Genomic DNA, 14808 nt, shown 5'->3' on the forward strand with positions numbered 1-14808 from the left:
GGTTGTCCACACATAACGCAAATTTAGCGAACATCATCACAATGTAGAGGAAAATACCACCGATGGCTGCAGTGCCAACTGAAACATTAATTAGTGCAAGGTATCACAGATGGGTACAGTGCCAACTGAAACTCTAATTAACAGCATAATTATAACTTCACAACTTCCATCAACAAAGTGGACTCTTAGGCCTCAGGATCATGCGAAACAAGTGACCAGGCGACAGTGACTTTCATTGTACAGAAGCCAACATCCAGCATGCCTTGGCTTCTGTCAGCTTCCATGGGGGTGAAATCCATCTCTTTTTCCACAACTTGGTTGTCAATTTGCCATGCCTTGACAGAAACAATCAGCTTTCCTTCAACCTCAACAGAGGCAACACAACGTGAAAGCTTGATCTTGCCATCACCAATAACAGGAGCTTTCCCAACTCCAGAATCAAGTAAGATGACCACCTGCTTATCAATACGGGAGGCATAGGAGCCATCACCAATAACAGGAACTTTCTTATCTTCAGAATGGGAGAAGACTTCCTCATCATCCGTGTCAGAGATACGGACAGCACAGGTACGTGCAGAAAATTGACCACGAAAACCATCTGGCCATGAACCATCAACGACTTCCAGAGATATTGTGGCCTCCACAGAGAAAACAATATGGCCAAGGGTAAACTCCAGTGTGCTGAGCTTACTAGCGAAAACAGTATTGAGCAGGCACGAAGAAAGCACAGCACGTCTCATCACCGGCGCAGCTAAAAAGCTAAAGTCTTTATCCTCAGATTCAGTAGCACCCTTCACTTTCAGCACAACCTCCAGAGTCACCGGATCTAATAGCATGACAGCACGGCTAGGACCTGTTAGTACTAAATAGGGATCCTGTATGCCAAACCATTAAATAAATGATAAGATGAAATGAAGAGGGAACGTTCAGCAGCGCAAACAATATAGAAGAGTACAATTGTCAATTGTGGATTGCACAACATTATTAGTGACAAAAGGAGTAAGGTATTTGCTGTGCGCAAACAACAAAAATTATGTCTTATTTTGAATAATTTGGTGCAAATACTTAACAAACAAGCCCAAAACATATTCAGTCCAGAATTCAGAAGAAAACACCAGAACTATAGAACACAGTATAGCTTATTCTTTACCTAATTGGAAGAAAATCACGATTGTTGATTTAGGAAGCACATCAAGAAACAAACAATACAATGAATACAAACCTTTTCAGTGAGGGTCTGACAGTTATCCCTTGTCCGGTAGAAGATAACATTGCGATTGTAATCAACGGAATCACGCAAGGCAACCACACCGAAGACACGGAGTGGCCAGTGTAAGGAAAACAGATCACAACTCATAAACCCCGTAAACACAAAAAAAAATGTCACATCGAATATTTGGACACGTGTATGGAGTACTAAATTAAGTCTATTTATAAAACTTTTTATATGGATGGGCTGTAAATCGCGAGACGAATCTAATGAGCCTACTTAATCCATGATTTGCAATAGTGATACTACAGTAACAATCCGCTAATTATGAATTAATCATGGATTAATTAGCATCATTAGATTCGTCTCGCGATTTACAATCCATCTGTGCAAAAAAAGTATTGTAAATAAATTTCATTTAGTACTTCAAATTAGTAAGATTCCATCACAAAAAATTTTTGCGTTTCATCTGAACAAGGCCTAAGTCACCTCTGATTTCTGCAACTTTGGCTGAAAAGATCTGGAGAGTATCGCAGGGGTAGGCAATGTGCCGGGGGGCAGGCTTATCTGTAAAACGCATATGGGCGGGATCTTCGCTGCAGATAGTTGAAAGAGATATCAAATGAGTTCGTCCAATAGTGATAAGGATTAATCAACATGTGCAGGGTACTACCGTTGTTTACTTATAATTTTGTCAAGTTATGGTCGAACCATATATATCTAATCTAAGTTTTAAAAACATCAGAGTAAATTACCATCTGCCAGTAACGAAGAAAACGATCACTGAATAGTACTAAGTTTCACCCAACCGAGATAAAAACAAATCGCTAACAGAGAAGCTAACAAAACTAACCTAGGTAGTTTCAAAAAGGATAGTAAATCGTGATTCGTGAACTCACTGATGTCCTCAAATGAACCGTAGTATCTGGATCTTGTGGCAATCCAGTAGTCGCGAAACTCGGCAGCCTGCAGGGCGAGGAAGTCCGAACCCCTCTCTTGATCCGCTTTCTCATCCTCCGCCTTCCTCCTCTGCCATCCTGCGAACGCCTCCGCCGCCAAACGCTCCCTCTCCGCTGCCCCTTCCCCTTCGCTGTCACTCATCTTCCAAAACGCCTCCCTCTCTTCCCACCACTCCATCACAAGAGCACAGCAAAAGTTGGATTGACCTCCTCGCCGCCGCCGCCGCCGCTGCGGTTCTGATTGGAAACCCTGGATCTGGACTATCGACGCGCACAATAAATAGATCGACCCTATGGTACGATTCCGTTGCCTTTCGGCCCAACCTAATCCCAATCCCCTTTTTGGGTCGGGCACGAATTCAAGCCCCAGAGCGCGTCGGTCGCGGCCGTCGGGTCACGCCCCGTCCGCCGACCCCGAAGAGCTTGCCGAGCGCCAGATGAAGCGGAAGGTCACCGACATCCAGCGCGAGCTCGACGAGTTCCGCGTCGCCAAGCAGGCTGCCGCCTCCGGTGCCGCGGCAACTTCGGTAAGGATCTTGAACTCTTTCAGTTTGATTTTTGGCTTTAGGATTCAGTTAGTTTGTTGAATTGGGTAGGGTAATTGCATAGAGGATTGTCAATTGATTTTTGCATTAGATTTTATTAGAAACCACTACATTTTGGGATACTGGGTGTCGGCAAATCCCGAAATTTCTAATTCATATACATTATTATTTACTTGAAGCATCATATTTCTTTGAGGCAGTGTGATCAGTGGGGTTGTAGTTGTACACTTGTACTTGTTGAATCGATGCTAAGGCTTTGTAAGAGGCTTGTTCAACACAGTAGATTTTTATTGGTTAACAATTGCATTTTGACAATGGCCACGACTTGATTATGTGTTCAGATGTATGGAGATAAGAAGGGTGGAGCCTCGCAAGATGGGGTGAAAACAGACAAGGGCAAGATCTTCACGGTTTCATGGGATGGGCGTGTTGATTCCCATCGAAGCTCTCTATCCCTGCGGGAATTCGCGCCCCCGGAGCGCGGCTACGTGGCCTCTTTCTGCGGCCGTCCGATCGGAGTCGATTCGGCCGTCCAGAAGCAGGCAACCAGGCGCGTGGAGTTTTGAGAAAAAAAACCTTCTCGTTTACTGAATTCAACCCGTGGTCTGAGATGCCCTTAGTCTACAGTAGGCACGGCTGTTTTCTTTACTAAACACCCCTACTGTTCCGAATCTTCAACACGAAGAAGAAAAAATTCGGAAGCAGGCAACTAGGCGCGTGGAGCTTTGCAAAAATCCTCTTCTTGTTTACTGAATTCAACCCGCGTCCGGGAAAACCCTCAATCTACAGTAGCGTGACTATTTTTTTAACTAAAAACCCCCTGATGTTCTGAATATTTCAACACAAAGAAGAGAAATCCGAGTTTGCTGACAATTTTGCAAAAACACGACCGCAGTCATTTTCGCGGAAAACCCCCGCTGCGCGGCGCCCGTTCGCCCCTCAACCTTCCCCTCTCATCTCCCTCTCTCTCTCTTCTCCCCCCCCCCCCTTCCCGCCGTTGCCGCCTCCGACACTGCAACACCCGTCGTTGCTACCCTCGTCGAGCTATAGCTGCCTCTGCGGGCTTCCCCTATTGGTGCTCGATTCCCTCACCTTCCTCACGTCCTCAGGGTCCGAGGGCGCTGCGCGGTGACTGCGGCCCGCGGTCCTGGCGCACCCCCCCCCCCCCTCCGGTCGTCCACTACCTCGCCACCGGCAATGAGGTGCTGACTGCTATACGGCGATCGGTCCTACGTGCCGAGCCTCGTCCTCTCCATGCGGTACCGGCGATCTATCCTACGTGCCGAGCCTCGTCCTCTCCATGCGGTACCTGCACGGCGCGCTAGCCGCAATGGGGTTCCAGGGGAGCGTCAAGGTCTCCTCCGCGCTTGCCACGCCGCCGGCCGTCGTATTGCAGCAAAGTTGGAGGTCATGCCCCCTGGCCGTCGGAGTTGCCCGTGCCTCGCGGCCAGGCAACTCATGCACTCACGGTGCAGATGATCTCTCAGTCTGAGGCAGGCAGGTGAAGATGCATCACTTCAGGACAAGTTGCTGCTGTCAAGAGCTCCATTGCTCCGGGCCACGGGCACTCTCCCGTGCATTTTCCCTTTGGTATGCCGATTGGACCAAGTACCTGGACACCGACGGTCGATCGGCTGGAGCAGAGAGCAGCAATCTGCTGTCCAGGAGAGGCATGCAGGATGAATGGATGACTAGTGGATTGCGGGCGCATTGCGCGCGCATAATTCCTTTGTAATCCTAGAGTTAATTATCATGGTAGTAGAAGATGTTTACAAGAAATGTAAAAATAGTATGTACATTTTATAAGATCTGAAAGGGAAAAGGGAAATAGGAAGATCGGAGTTAAAGTTTAGAAAATTCTATTTTTTTCCCCAGTGTAACCTAATTTAAACACATTGCGTGCCCACAACCTCTTTGTATTCTTGGTGGTAATTTTCATGGTAAGAAAAGGTGTTTTTATTCCCAGGGGACGTGCTGTTTTTGAAGAAGGAAGTTTGATTTATCGGCTAATTCTTTTTGCTATTGGCCTTGGCCTGGGAAAAATGTTGTGCAGATAGGGTTAGGCTGCTTAAATGTTGGGATGACACATCATTGAAAGATGAAGCTGCAGGCAGAGAAGAAAGAGGCTCTGCAATTTTTTTTTTCCATCCTGAAAGACTGTAAATCATAACTTAGAGCAAGTCCTTGTAGGATTGAGTCAAACAAATATAATCTAGAGATGCAAATTAGAAGAAATGCATTGTTACTCAATGTGTTTATGTTTGAATGGACAAAGATCAAAGAAACTGTGCTATCCCTTTGGATCTCTAATGGATTTAAAGTAGGAAATACAGCGATCAATAAATTCCCCTATTTTATTCCAAAAAAGGATTTAAACAATAAATCAATATTTTTGGCCTCACACTCTAAAATACCTTAACCAATGTTGGCTATCCTGTTCTGGTACGGAGATGGGAGGAGGAAAATATGGAGACTTGTATTCAATGGCAGATTTCTGTGTGCATGATGCTCAAAACATTGTCAATGGAAGGAAAAATGCCGGTGGGTGTAGGAATCTGGAGGATGTAGGATATAGCCCTGTCCGTTAAGGTTGATAGCTTCCTGATCGAGTTTCTTGTGTTCATACCAGCCTTGATGGGAAAAGAAGGCAAGGCAGTCAAAATCGGAGGCTGCCAGGTACAGTTTCAGAGTTGTAGGTGCAGGATGCGCAGGTCACCGTGAAGTCCCCCCAAATACAGTAGAATGGCAGTTTTTTTACCTTTGCTTTTCTTCTGCATATGTTCACATGCATGTAGGTAAGCAACAAGGAAGTTGGATAAGTACACCGTTTTAACTACCATGGCAAGCATGTTGAATTAGGTTAGTGAAAGAACATACTAAAGGAGATCACAATTGAATTTGGGGGATGAAGAAGAGCATTAATTAAGCAAAAATGGTACAGAAGCACCTATTTACATGTGGCCGCATAGGACTTATGGGCAAAAGGAGCAGGAGAAATCGCGTTCATACCAGGTTCGGGGGTGGGGGGGGGGGGGGGTAAATGACCACGCAGCATGCTGTTCCCACCTACAGGTAATCAAAATTAAATAAGGGAAGACCAGCCAAGTCAGTGGTGTATAAGTAAATTCAATACAAAATGGAAGAATAGTTTAAGTTGAACTTAAAACCTGAAAGCCGTAAAGTAGCAGTAGAATCCCTTTTTTTTCAACTATGTACGAAAAGAAAAAGAAAAAGGTCCATGAATTTTGGGCTCGCACCTTGCGGAACAGTAAATTGAGTTGAATCAAATCAATTTCTGTACTGGGAGAAATCATTGCCCAAATAAAATAGTAAATCAGTCGCAACATCTTTTTAAAATACATGGCATAATGAATCCAATCGTGGGTAAAGGCACAAAGAGAACAAGAAAGTCCCCACAGGAACAATATTGGAAGAATTTGTGCTACATTTCCAGATTATATCCGCAGAACCTTTTGAAGATCTTTTGGATTATGTAGGTGATAAGAAAAACTTCCATGTCAAGCTACCTATATTCATAAATTTTTTAAATTATGAACAGATGTTATTGGCACTATTATGGGGGGTTGCTGAACCTGGATGGGTGCATTTTTCTAATCAAAACAATTCAAATATTTGCAGAAAATATAATCTTAAAAAAATGAGAAGTATATAAAAACAAGATGTCAGGTTTAATTACATATTTTTCTTCCTAATTCTCTAGAAACTATACTATAAATGTTTGATTATATAATTTGCTATCATTTATTGTTATTTAACAGTAATATGGAAATGAAAGTTTCTCTACGGGGCCATAAGGCAACACAACTCAGCATCAATGTTGTTTGCGACAAAGATGAAATTGTTCCCACAGTTATCTTGTTCACTGCTGTTTGATCATACCTATCAAAGGGTATTTGAACCATAAGTCCATAATATTTCATTTTCACCATACCACTAAACAATTAATATAAAAAAGTATTGGTTCGGAGCATTAGTCAATTTTTGTTTTGTATTTAATACAACAGCTTCAAATTTGAGCAAGAAATGTCCTTGAAATCACAGTTGTTTAAATACACAATGTATTCTGTTTTATCTCTTTTCAATTTCAATTGGAAAATAACCCTCAATCCATGTGCCTTAAACAGAAATGAAAGTCCAATTAACAAAAAGGAATACCATTAGAGAAGAAGCTGCTCAAATTGTAGCTGAAACCAAATATAATGACACATTTGTGTTGTCCACCAATCGAATTGAAACCACATTAGAGTTTTGCTTAGGAGATCAAGATTTCCTGGGTTCAAGTGGGATTGCCATATCGCTTAACATATTGCGCAAAACTATCCCATGTGAACGGTATTGCTCAAGGCTGACCTTTTTCCTATACTTCACACAATTTGGACCACTGACAAAACAGTGCATGATAGTCTACAAAATGGAAGACCGCTGACCTTCAGCAGCCTCTTTCCAAGTATGAAAGCGTGGAAAATCTATCCTTTCCTCTGCCCACCTACAACACAGGGCGCTCCATACTTTTGGCAGTCCATGCTGCACATATGAAAGCGTGAAAAAACTTCTAATGACTTGAGAAAATACATCCAGGGTTCTTTTTCCTAAACTACTGATGACCTGAGGAAATACAATGAGGTCTGGCACATTGTTCTTTTTCCTAAGTTCACTTTAAATTGCATGCCAGAATGTATTTAGTGGAACAACTAAACGTCAACAACACTAGAATTGTATGTCTAACAAAGCAAACTACAAACATTTATGTGATTGGCCATTCTCTCAGCTCTAAATCTGGAAATGCAAATGGCACAGAATAATTGAAGTTTGTGTTTCCTTTAAAAATGCAAAGTATGCTTGGAGGCCTATGCAGTGTTCTTAACACTAAATAAATGCCCAAACATATTGGGAAATATTAATACAACTGGACTTGTGTTTGTACAATAGACAATAATTCACATATATGAATAGGAATATCCGTCAGATCAGACTATGTCAATAGAAATGCTGAACTGACGGGGCATTTTCTAAACTAAACAATAACCATGGACATATATGAAAAAGAATAGATGTATCTTATATGGTACTTCATTTTATTTTTCAAGTACAAAATACCCGCATCAACCAAATATGGCCCTAGAACTCACATAATAATTAATACGATTGAAGAAAAGTAGCTCATAGTACCTGCCAATGTCTTGAGCAGCATGGAAGGACACACAATTACTTCTAAAGGTGCTTTTGCATGACCTGTAAAAATACAAAGACCATATTCTTAACTTAATGCAAAATGATAAATACTGATTAATACTTATAATTCTAATGTCAGCTTGATCCTACGTGACAAAGAAGGAAGATCACCAAGAGGAAGATCCAGATACAGTGAGTGCTATAATCACTCAACTCCAGCTGCCAAATTTAGCAAAAAAGAAAGGAAAAAAAAGAGAGGAAAAGAGCGAGTGAAATCTATGAAGGCAGAAGCATAAGCTTGTTGGGTATGAAGCTGGACCAGCACTCACTGCTGGAAGGGACCAAGCTCGTGGTGCTCATCTCCTATCTTCCACCAACACTCGTCAACAGACTGCGCCTCCTGGAGGGGGGAAAAATCAAATTTTGTGCAGGCTAAAAGGAACAGATCTAGACAAGGGGGGAAGAAAATGCAGATGCAGGTCAGACGAGAGAGGAGGGAGGGGGGAGGAGCTCCGCAGCCAACCCTGTAGCAGCGGGGAGGTCGAAACCGAGCTCTGCAGACGGCGCCCGGAAGCTCGGCCAAAGGCCGCGCCAAGCAAGCTGCCGCGCAAAGGGCCACGGCATCAACAGTCTGCACCACCTACTTGGCCGAGGATGGGGCGCACTCGTCGAAGAGGAGGTAGGAGGACCCACCGCGCGTGGTCGGAGAGGAGTTGCCGCCGCCTACGGAACACTGGCACTGCGTGGTGCCACCGTCATCATTGCTTGTGGCCGAGGGCCGGCGCTCCGTCGGCGCCGCTGGTCGCGATGATCGCCGCTCCACCATCGCCGCCGTGCGAGGGTCCCGCACACATCGCCGCCGCCTCGTGCGAGGGCCTCGGCCGGTCCGCCCGGCGATGCGGCGCGCCGTCTCACCCCACGCGGCTCCTCGGTAGCCGACGCCTCATCTGCCACCTGTGCCGCGCGCGCCCCTGAGCGCCGCACCGCCGTGGACGGCTGCAACTCGTGGGCGGTAGCGGGCTGCCTGTGCGCCGTTCTCGCCACGGCCGTCGTGCAACGCATCTCCAGGCGCCGCTCGCGCCGTGCCGCGACCCATTGCCCCGCCCCGCACCAAGAGCCGCGTCCTGGCGGGGGTAGTTCCCCGCGCCTTGCGCTTGGATGGTGGCGGGGGTGGTGGGACGAGCCCATGGCGCCTCAGATGGAGGGCTGGCCGGGGGTGGTACGGCTGGTGAGGCTAGCTCGTGGAGGGGTTGGTTGCGGCAAGGTGCGTAGGGCCAGGATCGCAGGCGGCGGCGACCGGCGGAAGCGGCGGGGCGTTGGGTGGGAGGAGGGCGCGGTGTTGGGTGGGAGGAGGGCGCTGCTCCTCGCCTGGTGTCGTCGGCGGGCTCGGGAAGCCCGTGCGCGCCGGCGCCGGTTGGGGCACAGCATCGGGGCGACCAGGAGAGGAAAGCCGAGTGCTCACGGAAATTTCTAGGAGGAAGCGATGGCAGCGGCTTTTGTTGACTTGGGAGACTACCCGGTGAAGAAGCTGAGGCACACTGTTTACTTTACGACTTTAGCGGAGCGAACTAAGGCTGTCCGCACCCCACACCTCCAGAGCTCCCCCAAACATTTACCGTGTGTTTGGTTGAAGGGTAGAGTCCAACCCGGATGGGTTGAACCCCTTTTTCTGATGTTTGGATGGAGGCTGGAGGGGGTTGGGTCCGACCCGGAGGGGATATTCGGCTCAGATCCGGGTCGGACTCGTCCGCCAAAATCCAGCGGACGACTCCGACCCCCCGTTTCCTCCGTCTGGTTCCGTCTGGGCGACGGGGCGAGGTCGGGCCGACGGCCACGGCCACGGCGAAGGCGACGGGGCCGGCCGCGGCGGAGGGCGGAAGGGGCGGGGCCGGGCCGGCCACGGCGGAGGGCGGAAGGGGCAGGGCCGGCCGCGGCGGAGGGCGGAGGAGGCGGGGCCGGCCGCGGCGGAGGGCGGAGGAGGCGGGGCCGTGCCGGCCACGGCGGCGGGAGGAGGAGGCCGGGGCCGGCCGCGGCGGAGGGCGGAAGGGGCGGGGCCGGGCCGGCCACGGCGGGAGGAGGAGGCCGAGGCGGGCGGAGGAGGCCGGGGCCGGCGGCGGGCAGGCAAGGCGGCCGGCGGGCGCGGGCCGTTGTGGAGGCAGACGGAGGAGAAGATAAGGATGAGATGGATAGGTGGCTGACACGTAGGGCCCGCTAGTACTGTAGCCACGGTGTTATAACTGCACTCCATCCCTCTTTTCCCATCCTTCCAACCAAACAAAAAATAGGATAAACTCAACCCATACAACCAAACACAAAAAAGGGTTGGTTCCATCCTCAAAACGAGGGACGGAGCCAACCCATCCCTCCAGTCCCAGAACCAAACACACGGTTAGAGTTGTTATTTAGAGTTGATATCAATGCAGCCCACTACTCTACGCTCCCTCCATTGGTTGGGGAAATGCCCCACCCCTCCATCTGCAGCGCATGTACGGCGTCCACCCCATCCACTGTGCAGCGTGTGTGGATGACAGGCGGAGGGAGAGAGGGAGACAGGGGGCGGAGTGGGGAAGGGAGGGGTGGTTGAGTTTATAATATAAAGTAATTGATGGTGGGGTATGGAGTAAAAATCTGGAGTAGATGGAGTGCGGGATAAGTTGGTGTAGGGGGGAGAATTTCGCTGACCAGACATGAATATTCCTTTTAGAGTTGAAATGTAAGGGAGATGGGGTGTGGATAGCCTAAGACTGAGGCCAACAAGAAGATGCAAAATGGATAGGCATAAACTCCGTTTGCCTCGTACACAGTGACTTCTTCAACCAAGCAAAAAAGCTCATCTCCAACAGGCGGAGGCAAAGGCAAACGCAACCGCACAACTGCCGGCGGTCCTCTCGCGCGCCGCTCGTGAAGGCCGTCGGACCGCCTCACCACGACCTCGCCGCCGGATCCACCCAGCCGGATCAAGGGCTCCCGGCTTCCGAGGCTCCCGAGGAACGGCAGCGCGCGGCTCTTCCTGTGCTCCGGGTTGGGCGCGGGGGCGCTAGCCCCGGCGGCCGCGACGGCGATGACCTCCTTGGCGAGGCGCGCATCCCCGCGCAGCACCGGCGCCGCGGGCTCCCGCCGCGCCCCGTCCCCATCCGCCCCGCCGCCGCTGAGGGAGACGAAGGAGAGGACGGAGCGGAAGAGGAGCAGCAGCGAGGAGGGAGCGGACAGGAGGAGGCCCGCCGCGGATCCGCGGACGGCGAGCCCGAGGCGGCGGAGCTCGAGGCTGCCATGGGCCTCCGTTGCTCGAGCTCCAGGGGCTCGGCGCGGAGAGGGAGGGAGGGGGTGGCGGGAGGACGGGCCGACGGCGGAGGAACAGGAGGAGGCCCGCCGCGGATCCGCGGCCGGCGAGCCCGAGGCCGGCCGACCCGAGCCGCTGCGGGCGGAGCTCAAGGCAGCGGAGCTCGAGGCCGCCATGGGCCTCCGTTGCTCGAGCTCCAGGGGCTCGCGCGCGGAGAGGGAGGGAGGGAGGGGCGGCGGGAGGACGGGCCGGCGGCGGAGGAACAGGAGGAGGCCCCGCGCGGAGAGGGAGGGAGGGGTCGGCGGCGACCGCGGCTCGCCTGCCACGCGGGCTGTATGCCTTCGAGGAGAGAGGAGAGGTAAAAATACCTCTCCTCTCTCCTCACGAAGCAAAATGCGTCGCCTTTTGCAGGTCCTGTTGGACGAGAGATCGGCGATGCATAGTATCATCTCGGAGGCATATATGCTTTTGCGTATTGTTGTTGGAGTCGGTCTAAACGCGAGAAGATGTGAACACACGAAAAAAACAGCGAACGCGTTTAGACATGTGTGAACGCTTCGACCTGAAAGAGGACGCTGTAATTGGGACGCTATGATTGGCATGCTGGGAATCGGTTATCACCGTTGGTTAGAAATCGGAGGGGCGGTAGAATTTTCGCTGACGCGGATGCTCCCAGAGCTCACGGAGGCGTGGGGGAATTTGTGATTGGGACGCTGTGATTGGCATGCTGGGAATCGGTTATCACCGTTGGTTAGAAATCGGAGGGGCGGTAGAATTTTCGCTGACGCGGATGCTGCCAGAGCTCACGGAGGCGTGGGGGAATAATACATAGAAATGGAGCGCTTCTGGCACCCGCTTGGAATTCATGCCATGGTATATGCGTCCTTGTTAAACTTGTTTACGTCCCTATGTTTGTTGATGTCAGTACGGATGTGCCATGGTTCTCTACGGTCAGAAATTTAATTTTGTCTTATTTTTTTAATGATGAATCCTGTGTTTTCAGTAATTCAGCATGATGTGACGAGTATGGCTGGGCCGATTCTTGTTCATTTTGGATTTGAGATGAGGCCCAAAGTTGAAGTTGAAGTGGCGACGCTCTGACAGAAAGAGCCGAACGGCCCATCACTTTTGGACGCTGAGGACGATTTTTTTTTCATTTTTATATTTTTAAAAAAAATTAAAATTTCAAAAATATATGGCCGTTTCGAAAAATTTCAAAACTATACCCCTGTCGCCCCCTGCCTGGGCGACAGGACCTAAACGTAAAAAAAAATTACATTTAGGTCCTGGCACCCAGGACGCATTAAACAGCGAACTTGTAAAATCGATATAAAATCGTAGAAAAATCGAAAAAATACAAACTCAACTGTTCTGGATTCTATGAAACAAGATCTACAACTTTTGTTATATAAAGTTTTTCATTTGATCAATGTATCTTGCTCTATTTTAAATACCAATTTAATACACTTTTATTTAAATCTCAAGATCCATCCTTTGGATGCATGTCATCTTTGGCCATAGTGTTGCATATGGTGAGCATAGACTTGTAAAAAATTGGTAGGCCCAGAAAACATTTCTAGAATAAGCTTTTAAATTAAATCTTGCAATATGTCTAGTTTAAATGGGTTATTTATCCATGCTGCTATACTGAGTTTTAGAAGCCATAACTTTTACAGTACTATTATTTTATTTCCTAAGAGCTATAAAAAAATTTGGTAAATTTTAGATAAGCACAACTAGACCAAATGAATTATTTCAAATTTTTCTAGGTACAAGAACTATTTTTCTTGATTTAGTGCATTTACCTTAGTCATAATTCATTTGGTCAAGCTGTGCTTATCTAAAATTTACCAAACTTTTTTTTATAGATCTTAGGAAACAAAATAATAGTACTGTAAAAGTTATGGCTTCTAAAACTCAGTATAGCAGCATGGATAAATAACCCATTTAAACTAGACATATTGCAAGATTTAATTTAAAAGCTTATTCTAGAAATGTTTTCTGGGCCTACCAATTTTTTACAAGCCTATGCTCACCATATGCAACACTATGGCCAAAGATGACATGCATCCAAAGGATGGATCTTTAGATTTAAATAAAAGTGCATTAAATTGATATTTAAAATAGAGCAAGATACATTGATCAAATGAAAAACTTTATATAACAAAAGTTGTAGATCTTGTTTCATAGAATCCAGAACAGTTGAGTTTGTATTTTTTTGTTTTTTCTACGATTTTATATCGATTTTACAAGTTTGCTATTTAATGCGTCCTAGGCACCAGGACCTAAATGTAATTTTTTTGTTTACGTTTAGGTCCTGTCGCCCAGCCAGGGGGCGACAGGCCCCCTGTCGCCCAGGCAGGGGGCGACAGGGGTATAGTTTTGAAATTTTTCGAAACGGCCATATATTTTTGAAATTTTAATTTTTTTAAATATAAAAATGAAAAAGATCCGCTGAGGACGACCGTTGGCTCCCCGAGGTGAGGGCCCGGTCCTCTCGTAATTCGATGATTCATGATGCCGAGGAGAAACTTTGCATTAGTAATTGAGGTAATTTAGTCGGACTAGTCTTGCTCTAGGTAAATTTTGTGCTGAATTGATGTATTGTGTTGTGAACTTCTGATTAGTGGAAATTAGAAAACATATTTTCTGTGGTAAAAGAATAGTCTTAGATGAGGCCGCACGGCCGCACCGGCCGCTAGCCAGCAGGCCTGGCTGCTACCCGCCGAGCTCCAAGCTTGCAGCGTGCATGGCGTCGGCCTGCGACCTTGCCTTTCCTGGCTGCCCCAGCTAGAATTTTGGGCGAGCTCCATCACTGCTTACGTGCGTGTTCTGCGTTGTACCATTGTAGTTGTCTGTTTCAGCCTTTTTCAGCTGCCTAGGTAAATTTTGATCCCGGCTACGCCACTGATGTATGATATGCATGTCCGTGAAGAACAATCATCATGAAAGGCAGGCAAGCCTTCCTTTCTGCTCTACGCCTCTACAAATCTACAATAATCCACAAAGCGAGCGCGTAGTTACGTCCACATTTCAAAGGTCGCGTGCGGAATCTAGAACAAACAGAAAAGCCATGGACCGAGATGAGGAAAACTTGGAAGACACGGACCAGTAGAGGAGTCTCGGTAGCACACATGTTCTTTCCATGCATGGAGTCGTCGTAACCGTCAAACACGAAACGACCGTGCTAGTTGCCTTCGATCGCCAGGTCGGTCCTTGATTTGCTAGCTACCCCCTTAAACATTTCATCTCTATATATACATGTGGCATAGCATATTTGGACCACCAATAAGTCTTGGTCACGACGGGCCTGCTTGGTTGGATACTAAAATTTACTTTGCTAAAATATAGGCATGATCTTTTTTACCAAAATTTTAGCAACTTTAAATTAACACTTGGTTAGGTGCGCTATTTTTTGAATGCCAACCAAACGGGTGCTAAATAATTATAGGATTGCCCAAATTTTGGTCAGGGAGATTTTGGTATCCTACTAGTTAGACTCGTTTTAATTTTAATTTACTTATACTATTGTCGTTATCGCTGCGGAGCTTCCTTGTATTCTCCCCCCAACATGCTTTGGTATCTATGCCGCCATGCATCTTTACATTGATTTACATGGCG

General features: G+C 47.7%; 3 protein-coding genes across 5 annotated transcripts; 1 reads left to right on the forward strand and 2 right to left on the reverse strand.

Annotated features, from left to right (window-relative positions):
- Window positions 1-44: 44 nt before the first annotated feature.
- LOC120661637 lies at window positions 45-1355 on the reverse strand. The gene is made up of 2 exons (XM_039940541.1): window positions 1223-1355; window positions 45-875 (listed from the first exon to the last, which is right to left on the reverse strand). Exon 2 carries the CDS (start codon window positions 834-836, stop codon window positions 186-188), a length of 651 nt encoding a protein of 216 aa, XP_039796475.1. The 5' UTR covers window positions 837-875; window positions 1223-1355; the 3' UTR covers window positions 45-185.
- A 311-nt stretch (window positions 1356-1666) lies between these two features.
- Window positions 1667-3496, forward strand: LOC120661639. The gene is made up of 2 exons (XM_039940545.1): window positions 1667-2696; window positions 3056-3496. Exons 1-2 carry the CDS (start codon window positions 2463-2465, stop codon window positions 3278-3280), a joined length of 459 nt encoding a protein of 152 aa, XP_039796479.1. The 5' UTR covers window positions 1667-2462; the 3' UTR covers window positions 3281-3496.
- A 1546-nt stretch (window positions 3497-5042) lies between these two features.
- On the reverse strand, window positions 5043-9405 carry LOC120661638. Of its 3 annotated transcripts, none has more exons than XM_039940542.1 (5): window positions 8601-9405; window positions 7905-7967; window positions 5882-6009; window positions 5724-5780; window positions 5043-5485 (listed from the first exon to the last, which is right to left on the reverse strand). In XM_039940542.1, the coding sequence occupies exons 1-5, from the start codon at window positions 8731-8733 to the stop codon at window positions 5399-5401; spliced, it is 468 nt and encodes a 155-aa protein (XP_039796476.1). In that variant the 5' UTR covers window positions 8734-9405; the 3' UTR covers window positions 5043-5398. The 3 variants fall into 3 exon arrangements, with proteins under 3 accessions (XP_039796476.1, XP_039796477.1, XP_039796478.1); XM_039940543.1 differs by having other exon boundaries at window positions 5882-5922; window positions 8601-9398; XM_039940544.1 differs by lacking the exon at window positions 8601-9405 and adding an exon at window positions 8237-8594.
- Window positions 9406-14808: the final 5403 nt, after the last annotated feature.

The sequence above is a fragment of the Panicum virgatum genome, chromosome 2N (assembly GCF_016808335.1).
Source record: "Panicum virgatum strain AP13 chromosome 2N, P.virgatum_v5, whole genome shotgun sequence".
NCBI classification, from domain to species: domain Eukaryota; kingdom Viridiplantae; phylum Streptophyta; class Magnoliopsida; order Poales; family Poaceae; genus Panicum; species Panicum virgatum.